General features: G+C 44.8%; 1 protein-coding gene across 3 annotated transcripts; it reads right to left on the reverse strand.

The window, feature by feature from the left end:
- Positions 1–388: 388 nt before the first annotated feature.
- LOC125517593 (L10-interacting MYB domain-containing protein-like) lies at positions 389–22,944 on the reverse strand. 3 transcript variants are annotated; one of them, XM_048682800.1, is made up of 4 exons: positions 22,644–22,944; positions 22,453–22,538; positions 1,076–1,800; positions 389–990 (listed from the first exon to the last, which is right to left on the reverse strand). In XM_048682800.1, exons 3-4 carry the CDS (start codon positions 1,388–1,390, stop codon positions 616–618), a joined length of 690 nt encoding a protein of 229 aa, XP_048538757.1. In that variant the 5' UTR covers positions 1,391–1,800; positions 22,453–22,538; positions 22,644–22,944; the 3' UTR covers positions 389–615. The 3 variants fall into 3 exon arrangements, with proteins under 3 accessions (XP_048538757.1, XP_048538756.1, XP_048538758.1); XM_048682801.1 differs by lacking the exons at positions 389–990; positions 1,076–1,800 and adding exons at positions 9,451–9,653; positions 18,147–18,198; XM_048682799.1 differs by having other exon boundaries at positions 22,453–22,944.
- Between the last annotated feature and the right edge of the window lie 4,207 nt (positions 22,945–27,151).

Here is a 27,151-nt window from a genome sequence, read left to right on the forward strand (position 1 = left end):
TGGCGGTACCTAGTTCATTCCTAAATCTATCCATGTCAGGAGCACTTGCCTCCGAAGTTGAAGCATCTGATGCACTTGAAGGAATAACACACTTCTTATTACTATCCGGGATTGTTGGAACATAATCCGGATCCCTTTCACATCGAACAAAGTGGATATCATCTTTTTCATGGAGGCGAACATAGTTGTGCAATGTCATAGTAGTTGCAACTATCTTCATCTGTGTTTGGAACGAGTAGTTTGGCATCTTGAGGAGAATTTGCCATTTCATTTTCCACACTCCAAAGATTCTCTCTATGCAATTGCGTTTGGAGGAGTGAATCTTGTTGAACTTCTCCTTAGGAGTATTTGGAGGTGCACCTCTTTGAAAGTCGGGGACATGATACCGTTCTCCTTTGTATGGTGCTAGATATCCATCTTTATTAGGATACCCGGCATCTACAAGGTAATACTTGCCTAAATTGACAACCCTTTCGAGAGTCGGATGTCATGTGCAAGAACATCTCTCTTTGCTCTCTCTTCAGAAAGAGCTCAATTGCAATGAAATGCTCATCAGTGCCGTCTATTACGCCACAATCACGAACTAAATCCATGGTAGAGGCAACAGAAACGGTCTCATCTTTCTTTAGGAAAGACTGAAACGATGTGTAGTGAAGCCTGGGCAATAGAACTAATCTTTCTAATCTCCTCTTGCATCACTTGTGCATTCTTTGGTTTCTTGTTCTTCTCCGGAATCGTGACCCCAAGCCTCACTTTAGATGAACTAGCTACTGTCGGAGAAGGTTGCTCTTCGGTATCATCCTCCAAATCAAGATCGGTGATTTCATCAACATTCAAGGTGGTTTTCAATGCCGAACTAGAGGGGGGAGGCAGACCAGATGCAGGGTTCCAATGGTCAGTGCCATCAACACTGATATCCTCAAACAAGATGCGCAAACCTTCTTCATTACGAAGTCCATGCTTCTTGAACTTGCCACAACCTGGGAGGTCCTATTGTATGAAAGAGAGACATTAGTACATAAAGCATGACAAGTTTACATTTTATTTTGTGAGAAACATAAGCATGAGAACTTACAACTTTTGCCTTTTTCCACCACTCATTATCTTGTTTCACAGTGTTTTTCTCAAAGTCCCAACCCCCTCCAGTCTCGCGCAACTTGAGCTTCTTGAATGTGTTGTACTCACGTTTTAGCTTGGTCCATTTGTTCCTCACTTGCTTTGGTGTGTACTCAAGTCCAGTTCTCATCAAGAATTCCTTTCCCACCTCATCATATGCACTGGGTGTCAAATGAGTGCTTGGCATGTTTCCAGCCTTCACTTGTTTCACAAACAACTCCACGATAATCCGAGTATTCTCATTGGTCCATTCAGCAGACCCACTTGACGACATTTTTATACAAAAATGATATTACTTTACGGATACACATTACCTCAAAATATATGCCACACATTCAGTACCATCTCAAAAATAGATACCAAAATCAGTAGCATCATGAACATGTACCAACAATCAGCGTACATTAGTATATAATCATGTGTGTGTTTTGTGAGATGGTAGTAATTTTGAGCAACTCCCGCTTCTGTTATTTGCGAAGCTGGGCCAGCGTAGCTTCTCGTCTCCGCGCATATTTGCACTGCCGATTCTTGTATCCGCAGAGCCAGCTTCTCGAAGCGGAGCCGTTCGGTGCCGCTTCTCGGACGGATTTTCAGAAGCCAGCTCGTGGACTGCTTCCGAACGGGGCCTTACTTTCCTTGTTCCCAGTGAAGATGGATTTTCATTGGATTCTTCCTCTACAAATACTAGTACAAATAAAACCCGTAAGCACATGCACTGCCGACTAAAACAACAATAATTTGACAGAAATGCCCTTAGTCAGATTGACATGGTTGCGTGAACGTACAAATAAAGGATAAAAAGGTGGGGTTAGCTAGCTGGGTTCGACGGTAGTGTACGATGCTAACTGCATGGATGGATATGAACAACTACATGCACTGCGGCTATGACCTATAGGTGGCCGAGCGCAACTGCAGATGAATAATCTGTAAAACTTTGAACACTTCATGCATGCACGCACGGACCTACGATGTATGCCTCTTTGGCTAGCTTCCCGTGTTGTCAGTCTCGTCTCTTGGGTGAACATGACTCGCCATTGGTGGCTCGCCCATGGTTGTTGACAAAATTGCCTATTTTATTTTTGTAAGATAATCCTCTTTCAAAATTTTAACCAAATCTATTCTTTATGGGATACGCTAACAATCAGCCGGCGGATCGCTCGGCCACATCCACGGCCTGCTTCACTTGCCACGCGTGTGTTTGGTGCCATGAACTGTCATGGAGGGACTCACCGGAGGTGCTTTGTAACAAGTGTTGTGTTGCAATGAGGTTCTGCAACAGAACCTATATTGTAAAAAGATTCTGCAAAAGAAAAGGTTTGAAAAAATCCGCACAACAGGACCTCTATTGTAAAAAGAAACCCACAACAGGACCTCTGTTGCAAAAGGTTCTGCAACACAACCGTTGTTGCATTTGTAAGGACAAGGTTGTGCCATTGGTTGGCACCAGATCTAACAGCTGCCAAGGTGGGGGGGTCTTTAAAAAAAGATCCACCGGCCGATGCGTAGCGTGCCCCATTCTTTATTATGTTGGGGGTGCTTCGTACTTCTCGAGAACTTTTATAACAGATCCGGACCCTTTTTGGGAAGAAAAAACACCAGTATCTCTGGTGTTGAATTTGGCTATTCTTCGTACAAAGAAAAAGAACTTGCTTATACTATGTCAGCCCACATACCTTGGCGATGGAAAATACTTACGATTCCGTGAGCAAGATGCAGGTTGCTGTGTACACACCAGAAGGTACGACATTGAAACACAAGCCATGATTATCCCAGTAGACAAAGTATTAAATGCACTTTTATTGTTTGCGTCGAGAAGAAAGTATTGATATGTCGACAAAGAGAGGATCCATGTTACATGGCAGCCCCGACCAAGGTCCACACATGTGATATGCTGATCCCGATCACGATGAAATTACTGTATGTGGGTTGCGATCAATTTAGACTTGAGGAGATCTAGTTGCCTAGAAATTCAAGTAGGACAAGGATAATGTTTTTGCTTTCATACCGACAAATGAAACGATTAGTCTATGTTCATGAATCATGATGTATTTATGTATGCATGGCCTGATGTCATGAGTCTAGACGGCACGAAGCTATCACTATCAAGCAAAAATCCTAGCACAAGTCATAATTCAAGATGGATTCCAACATGATCAACTGAGATGCTATAATTTTAGATGGAAGCGGCTTGCGTATGTGATGCTTGAAAGCTTTCCCCCTAAACGAAGGAGAATAACAATGGTTAGTTTGGCAGTGGTGTTCTGGTCCATCTGGAAAACATGAACTAAGACGATGCATCGCTGCAATCTGATGTATGTGACGTGCCTTCTGTTTTTGCTATGTGTTGTAATGGGCTTATGTTGATCCCTTCCATCTTTATGTGGGAGATGACACTGCTTGGGATGTACATAGGGATGTCTAGGTCTGCTGAGCTAGTTCTTTGTTCCCATCCCCTCTAGTCTTTGGCTACTACTCCCTCCGTCCGGAAATACTTGTTCTCGAAATAGATAAAATGGATATATCTATAACTAAAATAAGTCCAGATACAACCATTTGAAGGACAAGTATTTCCGGACGTAGGGAGTATGTACTCCCTCCGTCACGGTTTAGAAGGCGCGCTTGGAAATTCTCTGAAACCTAGATGGTTATTTATTGGTTGTGAGATGAGCTAAAAAATAGCATTCACACTACGCATGCATATAGAAATAGTATATAGGAGTACTAATTAGTTACTAGAAATAAATGTAATACGCCCTAAACCTTGTCTATTATGGAAACGCATGTAAATTTAACTGTGCCTTCTAAACTGTGACGGAGGGAGTATTAGATTTCTACTTGGTTTAGTTAATGAAGTCGGGAAGCAATCCTTTTTGTCAAAAAAATAAAAAACAGCCGGCGTATGCATGTTATTACATTAATTAATCTGGCTAGATGCAGGTTAGCTAGTTAGGTGCATGGATGGTTGGATCACTTGTTAGCCTGATATGAATTGATGCTAGTACGTGACTACCGATGGTGACAGAATGAAATGCTCCCAAGCTATGAAGCAACGCAAAGGACATTTGCCAAATGACGAGACTAGACTTAGGCTCTGTTCGATAATCACCCGCTCCCGGAATCTGCGGAGCGGAGAAATTGCAACTCCGCCGTTTTGAACTGCAGCTCCGCCAACTCCGCTCCCGGAGTTGTGGAGCGGAGCGGTGCCGAACAGCATCTTAGTGTCTCAGCCTTGCTATTGTGTTTTTATTTATTCCAGACGATATTATTGTGCGACTTGCGGTAAACGTCTTGCCTATCCTGGCCGTCGTGTTGCGTGTTAAATAGATGGAGTGTGAACCCAGATACGCGTACATGTTTGTTGAGAGATACATCTTGGAAAGGAAGAAAGCTAGAGATAAGAGGAGATAAAGATTGCAAAGTATCCTGGCTAATTAACTACTCCTCCAACGCTTGATGATTCTCCTTCCTGTACATGCCACAATATCATCGTGTTTAACAATTATGCTAAGTTGCTAGTGTTTATTTCTATGATACTATTGTCACTAGCATTGCTAATTTATGTAGTATGTAGATGTCCGATGGCTTTATTATGGATCGGTTCGTGCATTTGGGGGATGTGTGTTTCTTCTTTTTATTAAACTTGTTGCACTTAAATTTGAATTCGGAGATGCTATACTCGATATCTTTTACTTGATTTAGCTCAGCGCTTTAAGCTTTGAGTCTACGCTTAATTTTATTCCTGGATTAAGTAGCGCATGACATCGAGAAATAAGAATGACAGTGAACCTCCAGCTTCCTTAGCGATTTGGCATTCCTGGCCGTTGGATCTTTTGCTTGATTTGATTTCGGCCGTCGGATCTCGCCTCAGGATGACACCAGCCGTCGGATCGACCCGGTGTACCTGTAGCAATGAATAGTTACTGCCTCCCCGCGCAGTTTCACTCCCGGCGTGCCACCGCGCGTAATTAGACTACCCCGCCAAAGGCATTTTAGTCATTTCGTGTAAGGTGGTATAAAATCGGGCCGCTCCTGTGGTGGAGACCTGGCCGCCGCCTCCTCCCGCACTCTCTCGTCCCTCCTCCTCTACGCCTCCTCCACCCAATCCCTAACCCTAGCAGCTCCCGACGCCGCCGCCATCTCCTTCGCCCAGACCGACAGACCGCCGCCGTCCATCTCCTTCCCCGGCGTCGTCACCATCGTCCTTGCGGGCACACGGCAAGAGGAGCACCCCCACCCTCTCCTTTCCTCCTCCCCTCATCACAAGCCAGGACAAGGAGGGCCACCGTGGCCGAGCAGGTCAGGCGGCGCGTCCAGATCGCTGAGGAGCCGCCCGTAAGGTCATCCATGACGCGACGGAACAGAGCAGGTGAGGAGGGAGACACTGGTTCCTCTTTCCCGCTGCTTATCTAGGTCTATTTATCGTGATTCATAGGGATTTGGTTAGGTTTGCTAATTTTATCCTCAGCATGGTCCGGTTGCTGCGGATTGGTGAGCTATAGAAGGTACCTCGTGTTCCTCCCGTACCAATGGATTTGATCTCCCCCGAATCGTTTTGCATTTGGATCCTTTTGCATCTCCTGTTCCTCCTTTGGTTTCTTCTTCTTGCCTCTTCTGTTCCTTTGAATGTTTCTTGGGCTATTTTGGCTGCTTGCTGGGTGTTCATTTTCTTCTCTTGTTTTCATTTTTATGTGCTTCCTCTTCACCTGATGACATTGTATTGTTTATGTGCTGCCTAATTTGTTTTGCAGGTACTATGCTTGTCGTGGATTGCTGCCTCACGTGTGCGCGGAGCACATCTTGGGTGTTCAGGTAGCTGACATACCCCCTAAATTATTTTACTTACTAGGTTTGATGTGTGTATGGCTCTCTAATAAGCAGTTCTCTTTGGTGCATCATGTTCTTCCAGTTGCTTGATTGAATAGACAGCCCTGCTGAAAGGATCGATATGGTTGACTAGAGGGGGGGTGAATAGGCAACTACCAATTTTTACTTTTCTTTACCGAATTAAACTTTGCATCAAAGTAGGTTGTCTAGATGTGCAATTAGGTGAGCAACCTATATGATGCACTAACAACAAGCATACAAGCAAGCAAGGGAAGAAACACTAAAGAGCTTGTACAAGTAAAGGTAAGAGATAACCAAGAGTGGATCCGATGAAGACGAGGATGTGTTACCGAAGTTCCTTCCTTTTGAGGGGAAGTACGTCTCCGTTAGAGCGGTGTGGAGGCACAATGCTCCCCAAGAAGCCACTAGGGCCACCGTATTCTCCTCACGCCCTCACACAATGCGAGATGACGTGATTCCACTATTGGTGCCCTTGAAGGCGGCGACCGAACCTTTACAAACAAGGTTGGGGCAATCTCCACAACTTAATCGGAGGCTCCCAACAAGACCACGAAGCTTCACCACAATGGACTATGGCTCTGTGGTGACCTCAACCGTCTAGGGTGCTCAAACACCCAAGAGTAACAAGATCCGCTAGGGATGAGTGGGGGAATCAAAAATCCCTTGGTGGAAGTGTAGATCGGGGCCTTCTCAACCACTCCCGAGCAAATCAACAAGTTTGATTGGCTAGAGAGATAGATCGGGCAAAAATGGAGCTTGGAGCATTTAATGGAGCTTGAGCAATAAATGAAGCTTGGGGGAGGAACAGGTAGGTCAAAAAAAAGAAGGGGACTCCCTTTTATAGTGGGGGCAACAATTCAACCGTTGCCCCCCACCAACCAGCCCCGCACAGGGCGGTACTACCGCTGAGAGGGGGCGGTACTACCGCCAGGACAGCGGTACTGCCGCGCTGAGGAGACTAGTAGGAAAAGGACCCAAACACGGTACTACCGTGGTGGTAGGGGCGGTACTACCACTCCTGAAAGGGTACTACCGCATCTACAACCGCAACTAGTGCCACAAAATCCGACATGAGAAAAAGGCCTCTCGAATCGAGGCGGTAGGAGCCAGACTGTCCAGCGGTACTACGGCAGCGGGGTCACGGGTGGTACTACCGCTCTGGAGCGGTACTGCTACTTGTAACCCTTCGGCCGTACTACCGCTGGCAGTGCTGTACTACCGCTGGGGCGCATAAGAGAGAGAGAGAGAATCTCTCAAAGATGCTGAGGACAAGGCGGAGGTGCCAGGCACCCCAGCGGTACTACTGCTGTGGAGCCACGGGCGGTACTACCGCTGTGGAGCGGTACTGTCGCTTGGCTCCTCAGCGGTACTACCGCTGGGTTGTGCGGTACTACCGCTTGGACCCAGACAGGACAAGGAAGAGAGGAGAGATCTCTTCAATGGAATGGAGAAGCTCGGAGGGTGAGAAGCTGATGTGTACGTGATGATTCCACCCATACAATACCCCAGCGGACCCCCTCTTGATAGTACGGTGCCCTCTACGCAACTAGTCCACCGAGAAAGAAACGAAAGAGCTACACCGTCTTGAAATACACTCTAAGGGGAAGAAAGCGTCTCGCGCCAGGGGAGAATCTGTGAATTATTCAAAGCACAAGATTAGTCCTCAAACATGTTGTCATCAATCACCAAAACTACCTTGAGAGAGATATGCCGTAACAATCTCCCCCTTTTTGATGGATTGATGACAACTAGTGATTTGCGCAAAGAAAAAAAATAAAATAAAGAAAACTAAGAACTAAAAAATATAGACGGGCTCCCCCCAGAATGTGTGCACCTAGATATGGCAAGACACACACATTCGGATCAACACTCCCCCTATATTTTATAGTCCAACAATACTAAGCACAACATATATGAGAGAAGGGAATAAACAGGATAAGCATGCATCTCATAATGAACTACAGTACTCTGAATAGACATAAGTAATAAGGTAGCGATAGGGAGCATATGTCTCACACCATATGTCTAGAACTTAGGTCTCACACCAAACCAAACCAAATAAAGACACCGAGAGAGCACACAAGAACCCACAAGACGACTCAAAGCACGACAAACAAACACAAATCTCTACACTCTCTCCCCCTTTGGCAGCGAGACACCAAAAAGGGCAAAGAGTGACGCTACGACTTCAGGTGATGGGAAGATGAAGATCTCGAACATCACATCTCTGCATCTTCATCGTGGGTCGAAAACTGCTCGGCATCGGAGTCGGTCCAAGGGCAATGCTGATGAATCCATTCCTCCTCTTTAGTGATCTGACCCTCAGACCCACTGGCAACTATTGCTCCCATCTGACGCATGAGCTCCTTGTGGCGCGTCCTGGCATGCTTCTCCGCCACATGAGTCATGTACTGACCATGAGACTCCATGTAGAAAAGCTTCTTCATCTTGCGCTTAAGCTTCTGTGCCCACGACGGTTCTGTACTAGAGGGGCCAAAGTCCTCCTCATGATCATCAGTAGCAGCCCCACCCTCGGTCCCCATGGCAGCAGCAGCAGCAGACGGATCCCCCATGGCAGCAGCAGCAGACGGACCCCCCATGGTAGCAGTAGCAGATGGACCCCTGTATAAGACGCTGTCCAATTGTCCTTCTTCCTCAGACGCTTGATCTCATGAGAAACCAAGTCTCCAGTTTCTAGCAACACTCTGGGATAAGTCTGTGCCCAGGCCCTCTCAATGAGCCTCATGATGAACGGACCATATATAGGGCACTTGCGCTCAGACACGGCAGAGAGAAATTCAGACCACATGACATGAGAAATATCCAAGCTCTCTCCAGTGCTTGCTTCCTTCTCATGCTAACAGAAAAGGAGCATGTCCACGAGGTAAGAGTGGACCATATCCAGATTCCCGATCCGAGGGAAGAGAGTCTCACGGAAGATGCGATGAAGAATGTCCAGATATGGAGACAGCTCATAGGTCTTTTTCTTAGTTACAGGGTGAACTTTCACAGTGCAGTAGGGCCAAAAGGCTTGCTTGTGGGTGGACGTAGCATTGCGGTGAGGGCGGAAACTGACAGGAGTCTCAAGCCCGTGATCCACCACATCAAGTAACTCCATGAAAGCCTTCCACTTGACAGAAAGTAGCTTGCCATTGGTCATCCATGTTAGAGTCTTGTCGACATCGGTCCAAGATGGACGGTGGCATAGAATTGAGCCACCAAATCCGCATCGAAATCCTTGTTGAATTGCATGATCCTGAGAATGTTCAGCTGAGTGCACATCTGAAGGGCTTCGTCAAAGTACTCCGGATCCTTCTCCATAGCATCAGTGTCAATGGAGCGAACATCAACAAAAAGATTCTTCTTGGCCTTGATCACATCAAAGTAGATGGCAAACCGAAAACGGTTCCAGAACGGGCAGTTGACCAAAGTGGGTTCTTGGTCCACCGCATAGGGGTTGCGGCGACGCTTCTCCCAAAACTCCTTGTTGGTCATCTCAGTCACAGTCTTCCCCTTTGGCTTGTTGGCGGATCGCTTCGATTGCTGAGGAGGTGGAGGAACGCTTGCAGATGCACTTGCTGGAGACGGTTGGGTGCTCGAGGAACCACCGGCTGGCTCTGAGGTGCGGTAGCGTTTTGATGTAGCACGCCCGGAGTTGATACGACAACCTTGCTGCTCAGAATGGTCATCACCTGGAGCCAAACACAAGAACACGCAAAACAACCAGAAAGAACGAGCATAAGCCAACAAACTCAACAAAAATGATCAAGGTAAGGCAGGAAAATGATGGAATTTGGCATGCAGCGGTAGTACCGTGACATGCCCGCGGTAGTACCGCCCCAAAGAGAGCGGTAGTACCACTCAAGGTCAAGCGATAGTACCACTCCGATGAGAGCGGTAGTACTGCTCAAGGCGGAGAAACAACAATTTCCTACAGCACGAGGCGGTGAAACAGCGGTTTCCTACTACCATGATCAGATCCGGCACTACCGACCTACCAAATTCAAAAATATTCCTACCAAACTCTAATCGAGATAGTCTAGTTGCCTTCTCCAACCAACTCAAGCCTAGATTTGGCCAAAAATCTAGAGATGCAACCACCATTGCCCCTAAGAAACAAGATCTGAAAACGAGACAAAAGGAAAGAAGGAACGGGGGCAATACCGGCATCCATGGCAAGAGAACAGGGTGGCGATTGACTCCACCAAAGGAAATGAAGAGGAACGCCCCGGAGACGGAGATCCGCCGCCCGCGGCGAGTGGAGGCTGGAGAGAGGAAGAGGAAAGAGGGGGCAAAGTGAATGGGTATGGGGGAGAAGAAACCTCTCCCTGCCCCGACTTAATCCCCTGGTCCCGTCCCTCAGCGGTAGTACCGTGCTGGAGGGCGGTAGTACCGCTCATGAGCGGTAGTACCGTGCTGGAGGGCGGTAGTACCGCTCATGAGCGGTAGTACCGCGCACCACCAGCGGTAGTACCGCCCAGCACGCCATGGCAACCAAACCAACAAGGCTTTTGCTCGAAGGAACGACAAAAACGACAAGAGAAATAAAAAAGAGCCAGCAAAAAGAACAAGACACACCTCTTCAAACGAGGACGGTGGCCGAGGCCACCTATGTTTGAGTCAAAAGGTATGGCGCCGCGAAGATTTTAACCTTGGACCCATGACCAAAACTCGTCTTTGAAGCACAAATACCATCAACAATGGCTAAAGTGAAAGACTTGATCAATTTATGCATAATGGGGGGAGTGAGAGTTCATTGAGAGAACAACATTCCCACTATATCTATGTCTACACCTAAACTAGACAACAAATTAAGTGTGGTAGGGTGTGCAAGGGTTCAAGCCACATTGCTCGAATCAATGATTTTTAGCTCATGCCTTAACTCGCGAAATCTTGCTTCATCCAAGGGCTTCGTGAAAATATCTGCAAGGTTGTCATGAGTGTTGACATAGTTGAGCTCGATCTCTCCTCACCTAATGTGATCCCGGATGAAGTGATATCGAATCTCAATATGCTTCGTCTTGAAGTGTTGCACCGGGTTGAGAGAAATCTTGATAGCACTTTCATTGTCACACCAAAGAGGCACTTTGTCACAAGTGACACCGTAATCCTTTAAAGTTTGCCTCATCCATAGGAGTTGTGCACAACAACTACCGGCGGCAACATACTCCGCCTCAGTGGACGAGAGAGACACACAACTTTGCTTTTTGGAAGACCAACTTACCAAAGAGCAACCAAGGAATTGGCACCCTCCGGAAGTGGACTTCCTATCCACTTTGTCTCCCGCCCAATCGGAATCCGAGTACCCTACAAGCTTGAAGTTTGATCCTCTTGGGTACCATAAGCCAAAGTTTGAGGTATGAGCCAAATATCGAAAGATTCGTTTGACCGCCACATAGTGACTTTCCTTAGGTGCAGCTTGAAACCGTGCACAAATTTCCACACTCAACATGATGTCCGGTCTAGATGCACAAAGGTAAAGCAAGGATCCAATCATGGAACGATATACCTTTTGATCCACCACTTTACCATTGGGATCTAAGTCAAGTTGACACTTGGTGGGCATTGGAGTGGAGGCCGGCTTGACGTCACTTAGCTTGAATCTCTTGAGCATGTCTTGAGTGTATTTGGATTGATTGATGAAGGTTCCTTCTCTTCTTTGCTTCACTTCGAACCTTAGAAAGAACTTCAACTCTCCCATGGAGGACATCTCGAACTTTGAGGTCATGAGAGCGGAAAATTCCTCATTGAAAGCTTTGTTAGGAGAACCAAAGATAATATCATCAACATATAATTGGCACACAAACAACTCCCCTTTGACCTTCTTAGTAAAAAGAATGGGGTCGATTAGCCCAACTTCAAAACCACGGTCTTGTAACAACTCGGTAAGGTGGTCATACCACGCACGTGGGGCTTGTTTAAGGCCATAGAGTGCCTTATCGAGTTGATACACATGATCGGGAAAGTAGGGATCCTCGAACCCGGGGGGTTGCTTGACGTAAACCAATTCATTAATAGGACCATTAAGAAAAGCACTCTTCACATCCATTTGTTGTACTTAAAGTTATGATGAGAAGCATATGCAATCAACATGCGAATGGATTCAAGACGAGCAACGGGAGCAAAGGTTTCACCGTAGTCGATACCCTCGACTTGGGAGTAGCCTTGTGCTACCAAACGAGCCTTGTTGCGAATGATAATCCCATGGGCATCTTGCTTATTCTTAAATATCCACTTGGTTCCTATGACATTGTGATTCCCAATCGGTCTTGGCACCAATCTCCACACTTTGTTGCGCTCGAAGTTATTGAGTTATTCATGCATGGCATTGAGCCAATCCGGATCTTCTAGCGCTTCATATACCTTGTGGGGTTCCACACAAGAGACAAACGCGTGATGCTCACAATAATTTGCTAATTGTCTACGAGTGCTTACCCCCTTTCTTAAGTTTCCAAGCACATTCGTCATGAGATGATCCTTGGTGGAGAGCTTGGAAGCAACCTTGGCGGCACGACGCTCTAATTTCTCCTCGGGGGTGAGACGAGGAGTGGTCACTTGATCATCTTGAGCGTTATCTTGGGCTTGTTCTTGTTCTTGAACTTGCTCGGAGGAAAGAACTTGACCTTGGGCATCACTTGATGTGTCAACACCGTCTTGAGCGTGATCTTGACCTTGGTCATGTTCTTGAGGATGAGGGCCTTCATGTTGTTCTTCGGAAGCGTGTGAGCCTTGGGTTGGTGATGGCTCCACTTGAGTGGAGCTTTGTCCTTCTCCTTCGGCCATAAGGGATTCCTCAATGGGTAGGATAAAGCCAACACCCATTCTTCTTATGGCTTGGGGAGAAATTTCATCACCTACATCACAAGTGCCACTTTGCTCCACTTGGGAGCCGTTATTCTCATCAAACTCCACGTTACATGTCTCCTCAATAAGTCCCGTGGATTTATTGAGGACACGGTAAGCATGAGAGTTTGTAGCATAGCCAACAAATATGCCCTCATAAGCTCTAGCCTCAAATTTAGACAACCGAACACCTTTCTTGAGAATGAAACACTCACACCCGAATACCCGGAAGTACTTGAGATTGGGCTTGTTACCGGTGAGTATCTCATATGGAGTCTTGTTCAAGCCCTTGCGGAGGTAGAGCCGATTGGATGCATGACACGCGGTGTTGATGGCTTCGGCCCAAAAGTTGTACGGAGACTTGAACTCCGCCATCATGATCCTTGCCGCATCCATCAACGTCCGATTCTTCCTCTCCACAACACCGTTTTGTTGAGGGGTGTAGGGTGCGGAATATTGATTCTTGATTCCCTCATCGCTAAGAAATTCATCCAAGGTGTAGTTCTTGAACTCGGTGCCGTTGTCACTTCTTATTGTCAAGATTTTTGCATTGTGTTGACGTTGTGCTTCATTTGCAAAGTCAATGACGGTTTATTGGGTCTCGCTCTTCCTCTTGAAGAAATACACTCAGGTGTACCTTGAGTAGTCATCCACAATCACCAAGCAATACTTCCTACCTTCAAGACTATCGAAAGATGGAGGCCCAAAGAGATCCATGTGAAGGAGCTCCAAAGGCCTCTTCGAATAAATGATCGTCGTGGGAGGATGAGCCTTCTCATGTAGCTTTCCTTCGATACAGGCACTGTAAGCACAATGTTTAGCAAAACTAACATTCATTAGTCCATGGACATGGTCCCCCTTGAGGAGACTTTTCAAAGATCTCATATTGACACGGGCTAAACGGCGATGCCAAAGTCATCCCACATCAACTTTAGCCATTAGGCATGTCGCGGTCTTAGTGGGTCGCTCCGAAAAGTTAATCACATATAGACCGTTCTCGACATGCCCAACAAAGGCTACTTTAAGAGTCTTGCTCCACAAGAGGGCCACGGTATTGATATCAAAGAAAGTGGCAAAGCCCATGATTGCAAGTTGACGAACGGAAAGTAAATTGTATGCAAGGGACTCAACAAGCATGACCTTCTCAATCGTGAGATCATAAGAGATGACCACCTTGCCAAGTCCCAATACCTTAGAAGATGAGGCGTCACCCCACTCGACATTGGTGGGCATAGATGGAACCTTGTGCATGTCCACCACCAAGTCCTTGCTTCCGGTCATATGATTTGTAGCTCCGCTATCGAGCAACCATGATCCACCACAGAAAGCAAACACCTACAAAAAATCAATACTTGATTTTAGGTACCCATTTTGTAATGGGTCCTTTGATGTTAGTAACAAGGATCTTTGGAACCCAAGTAGACCATTCAATGTATTCATGAAGAGAACCAACAAATTTGGCATAAACATGCCCATCACTAGCACGACATAACACATAAGAAGGATTAAAGTCGCCGGCTTTGTTGGGAGGGGTGACATTGCCCTTCTTGACATTGTTCTTCTTCTCCTCGGAGGCACTCTCTCCCTCCTTCACAAAGGTTTGCATGAGAGGAGGAGGTCGTTTGGTCTTGTCATTCTTCTTCTTGTTCTTGGAGTCGGGCACGTACCCAACCCCTTCCTTGGCCACAACCCCCTTTTGGTTGATCAAGAGATCGTTGAGGTTCTTCTTGCCTTGTATGCAAGTCGTAAGACCTCTCTCAAGTTGTCCCTTTAGCTTAGCATTTTTCTCAACGAGATGCACATGCTCACAACACGGGTTAGTAGCATTTGCATTATCAATTAACATCATACGAGGGAAAGTGGCTTTTTCCTTGGTTAGCTTTACTTGAAGTTGATCATGAGACTCTTTGAGACTAGCATGAGCACCCTTCAAGACCTTGTGAGCCTTGTCAAGTAGATCAAACTCCTCCTTGAGTCTAGCAAGATCAACCTCAAGTTCGACCTTCTTGGAGTTTAGCACATGAGAAACTATGAGGACATGATCATAATCTTTCTTTAACTTAGCATGATCAACGTTGTGTGACTCCTCAAGAGCCAAACGAAGACCACGCTCTTCCTCAAGAGCATTGGAAAGATCCGAAATCTCATCGGCATAGTCACGACTATGCCCTTCCATCTTGGTGATGGTGTCTTCGTGAGCCTCGATCATGTCATTGGCTTCACCAAGTTGTTCCAAGAGAGCAACAAAGTGCTTATTGGATTTTCCCTTGAGTTTGCCCATAAAGGCCTCAAACTCGTTAGTCTCCACATTAGCTCCCTCAAGTTCATTAATGCTATCCGTCGGAGAAGGATGATTAATGATGGTAGTTTTGATATTAGGGGTTACCTTGTTGGTGGCTTTAGCCATGAGGCACTTGGCGGTGATACTCTCATTGGGTGAGTCGAAGAGAGACACCCGTGAAGTCGTCGCAATGGCAACGGAGGCCTTGGGAGGAGTCTTCTTGGTGAAGTTGTTCTTGTTGGGGAACGACTTGGCCTTGTCTTTTCGGATGAGCTTGCCACCATTGTCTTCCCTCTTCTCATACGAGCATTCCGCAACAAAATGACTCACGTTGCCGCAATTGTAGCAAGTCCTTACACGTTGCTTGCCCCTCGTGCCACTCGAGTTGTTTTTGCTAAAGTTTGGCCTCGAGTTTTTCTTGCTCCAAAATTGCCTTGAAGCAAGTGTCATGTGTTCATGATATGCATACTTCGTATCTTCGGGGTTGCTCTCCTCTTCTTCCTCTTCTTCTTCTTCAACAGTGAGCTTGGCCTTCGAAGCAAGGTTAGGCTTCTTTGCCCGTTGAGAACGGAGCACCGCATTGTCGGCGGTCTTGTCCAAAATGTTCATGGCCACAAACTCATCCAACACTTCGCTTGAGGTCAAAGTGTGGAAGTCCGGTCTTTGACGAATGACGGAGGACGTGGCCTTGTGATAGGGCATCATTGCCTTGAGGAATTTGCGCTTGATCCAATTGTCATCCGTGTCCTTGCTCCCGTGATCTCGTAGTGAGACCGCGAGTTTGGTTAGTCTCCGATAAAGCTCACGAGGTTCTTCATCTTCTTTCATTGCAAACTCATCGGCCTCATCTTGTACCACTTCATAGTTGGAGCATTGAATGCTTGCGCTTCCCCGGTAGAGAGAGACCACACAATGCCAAACATCTTTGGCCAAGGCGAAGGGACGAAGATGAGATAGGTCTTCGGGTGGAATTGCATCTTGAATGATGAAGAGAGCATTCTTATTGAATTGATTGTCCGCGGCTTCTCGAGGAGTGAAGTTGCTTGGATCATGTGGATAGAAACCTTCTTCAATGATTCTCCAAAGGTTAGTGTTCACATGATTTAAATGACGTTTAAAGCGGTAAACCCAAGAATAAAAATCCTCATTTTTCACAATCTTAGGGAAAGGACCGGCATGATTCAAATGAGTGGAAGAAACCGGTCCACCATAAACAAGTGGTGGTTCTACATGGGCAAAGATGCCGGTGCCATTCTTACCACTAGAAGAAGGAGCATTTTCACTACTAGCTTCCCCCTTGTCGGGGATAGCATCTGTCACCTTGTTGGCAGGGTCACCCACTTTCAACGGTGCGGTGGATAGTTTAAGCCCCTCAAGAAATTTAGTAACATGCTTTCAACTTCGGTTGTCATGGAGGTTTTCAATGTCTCCAAGGCCACATTGAACTCCTCACGAGAGACCGAGGTTTCCCCATCTCCCGTAGACGAGATCAGATTCACACCGGAGTGTTCCTCCACACCGTCTACGGTATCAACCATACTCTTTGGATGGTAAAGTCCTTAATAAAGAGACAAGGCTTTGATAGCAATTGAAAGGATCGATATGGTTGACTAGAGGGGGGGGGAATAGGCAACTACCAATTTTTACTTTTCTTTACCGAATTAAACTTTGCATCAAAGTAGGTTGTCTAGATGTGCAACTAGGTGAGCAACCTATATGATGCACTAACAACAAGAATACAAGCAAGCAAGGGAAGAAACACTAAAGAGCTTGCACAAGTAAAGGTAAGAGATAACCAAGAGTGGATCCGGTGAAGACGAGGATGTGTTACCGAAGTTTCTTCCTTTTGAGGGGAAGTACGTCTCCGTTAGAGCGGTGTGGAGGCACAATGCTCCCCAAGAAGCCACTAGGGCCACCGTATTCTCCTCACGCCCTCACACAATGCGAGATGTCGTGATTCCACTATTTGTGCCCTTGAAGGCGGCGACCGAACCTTTACAAACAAGGTTGGGCAATCTCCACAACTTAATCGGAGGCTCCCAACAAGACCACGAAGCTTCACCACAATGGACTATGGCTCTGTGGTGACCTCAACCGTCTAGGATGCTCAAACACCCAAGAGTAACAAGATCCGCTAGGGATGAGTGAGGGAATCGAAAATCCCTCAGTGAAAGTGTAGATCGGGGCCTTCTCAACCACTCCCAAACAAATCAACAAGTTTGATTGGCTAGAGAGATAGATCGGGCGAAAATGGAGCTTGAGCAATAAATGAAGCTTGGGGGAGGAACAGGTAGGTCAAAAAAAAGAAGGGGACTCCCTTTTATAGTGGGGGCAACAATCCAACCGTTGCCCCCCACCAACCCAGCCCCGCACAGGGTGGTACTATCGCTGAGAGGGGGCGGTACTACCGACAGGACAGCGGTACTGCCGCGCTAAGGAGACTAGTAGGAAAAGGACCCAAACACGGTACTACCGAGGTGGTAGGGGCGGTACTACCGCTCCTGAAACGGTACTACCACCTCTATAACCGCAACTAGTGCCACAAAATCCGACACGAGAAAAAGGCCTCTCGAATCGAGGCGGTAGGAGCCAGACTGCCCAGCAGTACTACGGCAGCGGGGTCACGGGCGGTACTACCGCTCTGGAGCGGTACTGCCACTTGTGACCCTTCGGCCGTACTACCGCTGGCAGTGCGGTACTACCGCTGGGGCGCATAAGAGAGAGAGAATCTCTCAAAGATGCTGAGGACAAGGCGGAGGTGCCAGGCACCCCAGCGGTACTACTGCTGTGGAGCCACGGGCGGTACTACCGCTGTGGAGCGGTACTGCCGCTTGGCTCCTCAGCGGTACTACCGCTGGGTTGCGCGGTACTACCGCTTGGACCCAGACAAGACAAGGAAGAGAGGAGAGATCTCTTTAATGGAATGGAAAAGCTCGGAGGGTGAGAAGCTGATGTGTACGTGATGATTTCACCCATACAATACCCCAGCGGACCCCCTCTTGATAGTACCGTGCCCTCTCTACGCAACTAGTCCATCGAGAAAGAAATAAAAGAGCCACACCGTCTTGAAATACACTCCGAGGGGAAGAAATCGTCTCGCGCCAGGGGAGAATCTGTGAATTATTCAAAGCATAAGATTAGTCCGCAAACATGTTGTCATCAATCACCAAAACTACCTTAAGAGAGATATGCCGTAACACCTGCCACATTTATTTATGAGAGAAGGCGCTTGATAGATAGGGATTTAATACAAGAAACTGCTATATAGGGATGATCTTTGTATGTTTATCAAAGAAATTTTTGATGTAGGCCTCATACTTTCTTGGGTTTATTAAGTGAAAGAGCTAGATTAGCCAGCCGGTTTGTTTTGGGGTTTGCACATAAATCCTACATCTTCCATATGATTTTTGGGCCTCATGTTATGACAGGGGTTTGGCTATTGCATCAGCTAGCTGATTTACCCCCTTATTTCCTTTACGTTGATTTGATACTGTGCATGTATTAATGTTTGGTGTCACTTGGATTCAGAACCTTGATGGAACAATGAATCGAGTTAAAATGAATTGTTGCTTGTTCCAGGCTTAAAAAACAATATGCTACAGATGTAAAATGAATTGTGACTAACCAGAACAATCTTTGTGCCTGGATACTCAGTGTGGTCCTTTATTTGATTGAATGCCGCTCCTTCCAATTTGTGCTTATTATTTTGCATGACGTGATTTGAGTTTAAGGGCATAAGGTTGTGCTTATTATTAGTTGTTGCATCTGTGATTTGAGGATCTATAATTCAGGTACTACAGTATGCTGCATCTGTGATTAGAGGTGTAGGCCGTATCAATTTTTTGGTCTTTATATTGGTGATTTTGTTCTGTTAGGAGGTCACTACCAAGGAGTAAGTTACTAGCGAAGGAGCAGCTGATGTATGAACATCATTGGGTTCAAGGCATAGTAGCCGGAAACAGGGAACGGTGGGCCGTCCCTCGATCCGGATTCATCGACCTGGAATCAGATTCGGGAATGAGGGTCGATTCGGTAAGATTTGATGCGGATTCGGCGTTTCCGCAGCCGGATCGTCGATTCAGGTTCGGCGACTCGACAGTCTTGGTTCTTGAATCGATCGAGTAAGCAAAAGGTCAGCCATATCAATCACGAACTCCTCGTTTTACTCTCTGTCCCGTTCTTTTCCACTCCCCTAAATAACTCCTCGTTCTGCTCTCCAATTACTCCAAGGCTGCTAATAAATTTTCCATTGGGAAGGAGATGATGTATTTTAGTCTTCATGAATCGACGATGCAGCCAGTTGCTCCCAGCCCAGACAGTTCCATGTATAAGTACTCCCTCGGTCCCTCCCAGCCAGTTGCTCCCCGCATCTGTAAAGATTCACGTTCCTCGTTCCATGGTACCGTACCGGATTCATCGTACCGGAATTGATTGGATCGTGTTTCCGCTTTAGAAAAATCATTCTAGAGATGTATACCCTCACTGTACCCTATTTTTTCCAGCCCCCGACTCTCGTCCCCCGTTCCCGTTCCTTGTTCCCACCGTACCGGAAACATGGCAACTATGGTTCAAGGAGTAAAATATTATGGTTTGGCAGAAATGTCAGTTTATTACTATTACATGGAATCTAGAACCTATGCTAATGTGTGCAATCTGGACAAGGAGGGCAAATATTTTTTGGGGGCCTGATTCTTATGTAATTTCTCTCTATGTTGCAGAACTCTCTACTCTCATTTGGTGCACCCCAGTATGTAGTGTCAGTGATTGCGATGCCTCCAGGAATATCAAACCGTATATATAGTCAATGATTGCAACGCCTCTAGGGATATCCCAAGAAATATTTAGCTATCCATTGCAGGTAAATGTATTTTCTAAAGATGTGCATGTGCCTTTCGTCATCGATTTGTGTGAATATCCTTTGTTAGCAATTTATGTTTTAGTTGTAACTTTTCCAAGTTTGGGCCAATCAAGGCCAGTGTTCTCTGAAATCTTGTGTTGCCTTTTAGGCATGACCTTACTGTTGCATCTTTTGTTATCATGATGATGATGGATTACCTTGATGACAAGGCGAAGTTGATAACATATTATTTTCCTCTTTGACTGATGCAGCTGAATCTCTGAAGCTATATATGTGCCTTTCCGTATGTCATCTTCAGCTGCCTGTTGTTCACATGGTTTAACTGGATGCATTTTTCTCTTCATCATTTCCATTGTATGCTGGTTTTCTAGGTATCTTCCAAGATATGCTTGACTAAAACTTATATGATTTCCATATTATCCTGCAATTATTTTATACTAATTCGAACAAACGAGTTGATCTTATCATAACTTGGTCTATACTGCATTTTCTTATTGGTTGTTCAGTATACAGATATATCATTCTATTAGATTTTCCATTGCTATAGATATGCTTTTGTGGGTTAGCTGATGCCTTGCAACCACTGACTTGCTTAGGTGCTACTAATGTTTGTTTTTTGCTTTTGTATACATAGATAGTTATTTTCTTCAGGGGAAATTTTAAACTTCCCGTCACCATGGATCTATGGCCATCTACTTTAGCTGTTATGTGATGATCTGATGCACTTGGCATATTAGGAGTTGATGATTTAGATCTGGAAGGAAGTGTAACTTTGACATTGTATATTGCAAACTTTATCTTAATAAATATTTATAATCGGGTCTGAACGATTGAGACATGCTTCTAAGACATGCCTCCCAAAGAACATCACATTCTATTAATTCAGTGTCTTTTTTGTGTATTTGGATGCCTAATTTCAGCAGAAGTTGATACCCAGCTTCTTCGGACAAGTACTTGACTGTTCTTTCAGTTCTTCGCACGCCAAAGTACAGTATGAACAAGTAACCGCCGACGCCGAGGCCATCCACCACGTGGAGGACCTCTTGGGCACTTCCGCCGCGTTGTGGGTTGAGCTTCTGCAGCCCGCTGCCTGCTGGATGCTTCTTCCCTTTATCCTTGGTGTGCAAGACATGTTCTTTCTAAACGTGATGCCCACTAATGTGTTTGATACTTCGACTTTGACATGATCTCCCCTTTTTATCCAGTTTGAGGTATTCCAGTGATCTTATCCTGTTAGCTTTCTTATATGATTCATATCCCTGTGTTCATAAGTGTTCTTCTACAGGTATCGAAGAAATTTTATCTTGAGCAAAGAGAGCTTTCTTCCTTATTAGGTCGCTTTAGAGGGTAAGTAAGCTATTCATGATAGCTCAATTATTAGTTTCTCTTCTATGGTTTCTTAGTAGTTAGCAGTGCTTAGTAGTATCTCAAAGACTCAAACACTATATAAAGTTGAAATCCTAACATTTTACTAGATGCAACTAGACAGTGGATGTTGCTAGGTCAGCATAGAGCAGAGAAAAATGCATCTTCTACGGCACATCACATTATGCTTCTTCCACAGGGAAGTTTCCAATGTTTATTTGCAAATCTCACTCATAGATACGTGCCCCATTTTTGTGTTGAAGGTTATATGAGCTGATAACGACATCTTCTCATCTAAAATTTAAAATAAATGGGATTGATTGTCTATGGTGAAAGATGAGGATTGCTCATGCCTTTTTGCAAAACTAATTCTGGACCTTGTCATCGTTTTGGCAATTTGGATATAGATGTGCTTTCTTTCAGGTTAGTATCCAAGACTAGCTTTTGGAAGTTATACTGGCTTCACCAGTTGGGCTTAACTAGGACATAATTGATTCTCTGTTGGTAAAAAGAAAAAAAGATTATCTGGTTGGAGAAAACCTATCTTTTGCTTTGTTTGCTTCTGAATTTTAGTAACCTGTTTTCATTTTATTGTTTTCAGGTTAGTACGGGAGTTCCTACCAAGACTGACTTATGGAAGTTATGCTAGCTCCACCAGTTGGGTTTTCTGTACAAAACTAGACTCAAGATAATTTATTTTGGTGCTTGCGATAAGTATTAGACAGGGGGGTGATGCACACATACTTCATCCAGTCTATCTGTTCATGTATGTTAATTAACTAATTAGACAAAAATAACTCTGTCTGTATGGTGTTTGTGATGATGCTATCAATTTACTAAACACTAAAAAATTGGGTTGTGATTTTCAAATCTAGCAAATTAATTTTCTTTATTGCTTCTTTTCCAGACAGAAGTATTATATCTATTCTCTGTCAAAAACTTATATAAGCAGCACTGGAGGATTATAGGTAACTTGTACTAAGAACTTTGCATCACAATTCGGATCAATTTGCACCAACTAAAAAGGTATTACAGATTGAAGATAGAAGCCAGGCTATGAAACAAAAGGTGACATTCTATTCTTGATGTAATTTCCAAATTATAATCCATAATCAATCAAAATATTACAACAAACATGACTTACATGTTGCTTGCATTCAACATCTTCACGACCTTCAAACGCATGCATCTCCTCCGGCCGCTTCTGCCATCACGGCACTTGCTCAGGACCTGCACAAGGCATCCATCCCCTCTTCAGCACCACCTTCGCCACTAGAACGCTTCTCCAACAGGGGAGGGCGAGCTGCGCCAATACGCGCAGGGGAGGGCAAGCACCTGCAGAGAGCTGCGGTGTCGCGCGCAGGCGTGGGGGAAAACACGCGGTGAGCTCGAGTAGGCATCCGTGAGGCGAGGACGAACTGCGCCGACGCATGCGGAAGTGCACAAGCACGGGCGACGAGCCGCGGTGGGCATCAGCAGGGCGTGTGTGAGCACCGGCGCGGGAGCTACGGTTGCTCGCACTAGCATGGGCAAGCTACGGCGGAGCGCTGCGGTGGCTTGCGCAGGCAGCAGTGAGGTACGGCGAGGAGCCACCAGTGACGACAAGAATGAGCTAGCCTGAGCAATCCTATCCAACCACTCCACACGCATCAGATAAGGATAGATAGCATCAAGGGCACTTTGGTCTTTTCAGTTGCAATAAAATGGAAAAGAACAAGAAAAGCAATGGAAAAAGGAGAAATGGCATTGTATAAAAGTGCACATGAACTGGGTGGTATTTTTACGAAGCCAATCTTAACAGTGTCAATTGGGTAAAGCACCGTATTGAAAGTTGCAAATAGCCAATTTTATTTTAAAAAAGATAATTCAAACTATCTTTTATTGTCGGATGGGCCCATGCCCAAACTAGGCCACAAGGAAGGCAACTCCTTGAGAATACCTAAGACCAATCCGTTCATCGGGCACTCTCGCACTCATCCACGGAGATCAGTCACCTTAATTTTCTTGGATAAATCAGCTAAGAAATCTGTAAGAAATCAACAGCATGTCTAGCCCAGGTGACCACGTGTAGCAGAGATGACATGGAACATACCACCAAGGATAAGAGTAGAAAAACTATTTATTTCTTTAGCACTACATCACAGAAACAAACCCTGCTAGAGGATCAACATCTCATGTCTAAGAAGATTAACAACAACTTTGTAATTCTGCGTCGAGTGCAAACTATCATTACGTGTTGTAGATCACTTATGCATGTACCAACTAGATGTACCCTTTATCGCATCAACTACTTTGCTGAATCAAGCCTTGGGACGACTTGCCAAATATTATTACAAAACACTTTAGTCAATGGAAACCACTCAGCTTTCATCTGGCTGAAACCAAGAGATTTGTTTCTGATATTTGCCTCAGATGGTCTTTGGGAGCATCTCAGCGATGATGCTGCTGTGCAAATCATCTTCAAAAACCTAAGAAATGGCAGGTTATGATTAACATCAGCAACATTGAATCGTTCCACCTTGTATGAATGATCCATTGGACATATGAAATGACACTGAGGTTGTGCGAAATAATTTGTGCGGGGTATAGAAAATCGATTAGTGTCGGCTGCCTTGAAGAGAGCCACAAAGAAGAGAGAGATCAGTGTACATGACCTGAAGATGATAAGGCACCATGTCTACGACGACATCAACATCATCATGGTCTATCTTCAACAGCACCCGGGGCGACATTAGATCATAGTCGTGGAGCAGCAACTGCACCAGTGACCCTGCCATGGCAGCGATATGGACGACATCACCATAACCACATTAATGGTCCAACCCGAGGTGAAAATACTCTCTTTATCTCCCATTTCTGTTAAATGAATAGTTACTTGACTTGATGCTGGCTAGGATCTATTGGAGCTAGGAAATGTTCTGTTTGACTATCACCATGAATATGCAATGTCCATTATTTCTAAATTTTGTTAGTTCCACTCTGGAAGCACACCTTGCACAATAAGATAAATGTTGCATGGGGTGCCATGGCTTGGTTAACTCATTAATGTGTTATTTACTTTGTGTTTAGAAACCGATTCATATAGAGAGCTTTTTTGCTCGGTCAAATCCGAGTTATGGTGGTAGCTCTAGCTGAAAGCTTAGATCAATTATTTCTAAAATGCATAATTAATACTTGCATTATATGTCTGAAAGGTTCTCACCTAATTTATGCTTCAAATAAAATTAAGAAAATGCTCATCTGGCTACATTGATGTGATCTTCTTTTGTTTATTTTGTAACATTCATGTGTAGTTGCATTGCTTGGAAATTCACAGTCGGTATTTTTGTTATAGATTCTTTACATGTTCAAGTAGCTTAATTTTCTGATAGATGGATTTGGAAGCAGGCAGGCCATGGCAGGGCATTGATTTCTTGGATCAGTTTGCATCGGGATCGTGTGAAGTGGCGCCTATGAAGTTTATCAACAAGGCAGTTGAATGAAGACACCTATTAGTATGCTTAGTAGCTATGGCTTGGTAGTTGTCTCTCCTTTATTATGTTCCTGCTCTTATTACTCCCTCTTCTATTATAGCGCCTTTCGTATCGAACTTCATGTCGAGTGGCTACGTTTTTGGTTTCGAACTTCATGTCCAGCGGCTATCTTTTGTGTTCTTATGAACGCACTGAAATTGATTCTGCCTTATAGTGTCATGCCGATTTTGAGCACCACTGCACCACTATGTCTTGCTTCTATCACATTTGAATATTTCTTCTTCATTTCTTGTTAGCATGTATGAATGTATATGTTAAATTTGGATTCCTACTGACTTAGCATTACCTACTTGACCAAATGTTGGGACCGGCACCCTCACGCCAAGGCGCGGTTCCGATCTAGTGGATATGAAGGGAGAAGCAAGACTGCTTGGTTGCGACAGGTTCTTGCGTGATGTATGCATGATTGGTTCTATACGTGGCTACGTGGCCTATGTCTGGCCCCAGTCGTGTATGTGTCTGACATCATGCATATAGATAGATCTGGTCTGATGAAGTGCTTTCAAATATGTATTTTCTTCATTTCATAATATAGTGCGTCCGCGCTTCTCGAGATTCAAGTTTGATTGTAAATTTAACTACCGAGACTGACTGCGGCGGGAGCAAAAATTATACCACTGAATTCGTATTTTTGATATGAATTTAGTGATATAATTTTTGTCCCCGTCACAGTCGGTCTTGTTTGTTAATTTACGGGCAAAGTTGGATCTTGAAAAGCGTGAGCGCATTACATTGTGAGACGGAGGATGTACTGTACTGTCGACTGCACATACGTGGACGGCCGAGAAGTAGTACTCCCTTGGGTCCTTTTTACTCTGCATATAAGAATTGTCTGAAGTCAAACTTCATCAAGTTTGACCATATTTATATAAAAAAATATCAACATTTGTCATGCTAAAGTTATACAATATGAAAGTTTAAGTCATGACCCATCTACTGACATTAATTTTACATTGTGAATGTTGATATTTTTTTTTATTAAATTGGTCAAACTTTATGAAGCTTGACTTTAGACAAATCTTGTATACGAATTAAAAAAGACCGAAAGAAGTACTAGTAAACTGCGAAATGCATTGGATGCTGCGTACACAGTGCTAGTGAAAGGTACGCCCGCTGCAGTGCTAATTTGTCACCACCTATGAACACCATGAATGCACGCATCAAATTCATTCAGTACGTGCGTACCTTTGCTAGACCAGTACGTGCGTACGGTCATTGTCCCCTGACTCTCGATCGAAACCCGTCCATGCATGGTAGCCATGTGTACGTACGATACGTATGTACTTCCTCCGGTCTTTTTTGCTCTGCATATAAAAATTATCTGAAGTCAAACTTTATCAAGTTTGATCATATTTATATGAAAAAATATCAACATCTGCCATGCTAAAGTTATACAATATGAAAATTTAAGTCATGACACATCTACTGACATTAATTTTACATTGTGAATATTGATATTTTTTTTCTATTAAGTTGGTCAAACTTTATGAGGCTTGACTTTAGACAAATCTTATATGCGAACTAAAAAAGACCAGAGGGAGTACCATAGTAACATTATTTCCCAATTATGCGAGTCAAAATTACCATGTGCCTTGTATGAAATGCATGATTTTCACTCCTCGCACTTTTGCAGAAAACTACAACACCGCTTTTTAGGGCAACAAGGTCGTCGAGTACACCTCCGTTAGGGTTGAGGGGTAAGGCGGATGACATGAAGGTGGCAACAAGGAGGTAGTGAGGTTGAGAATCGCAACCGGTGATGTCGTGAGTGGTGTAGAAGAGGGAGGACCAATTGGCTTTGTCTCCACTCACCTCCAACGGGTCATGGTGGAAACCTCGTAATTGTGCCCCACCCCCGACTCTTCACGCCCTACCGCATCAAGGGCACCAATATCCGAGCCCCTAGAAATACTTTGAATGTGCATGTGTGTGCGGGTCTCAAGCGTGTTCAAGTATTACCGTGAATGTGTCATCTAATATTGCTGCGGCTTGCAACAAACCGTGCTATAGAAAAGGAAGAAAAACAAAACTACGGAAGGCTCGGGAAGATTTTATAGGTGTACATGATCCACAATTGGTAGTTGTGCTATTTCAAATCGTTGGCTATTGACTATGTTGCATTTGTGATTTAGTATGTCAAAGTTCTGGTTCTGTATTCTTGTGGATTACTACAATGCAATGTGATCATTCATCATTGTGACAATTCCAAAAACCTAGAAAATTATATTGTTAGAATGCTCTCAAAGCTAGAAATTTTGAAAAACATTCCAGCAAATCATTCAATTCATTGGCCAGTTTGGTAAAGTTTAA

Source organism: Triticum urartu, chromosome 6 (assembly GCF_003073215.2).
Source record: "Triticum urartu cultivar G1812 chromosome 6, Tu2.1, whole genome shotgun sequence".
Taxonomy (NCBI): Eukaryota; Viridiplantae; Streptophyta; class Magnoliopsida; order Poales; family Poaceae; genus Triticum; species Triticum urartu.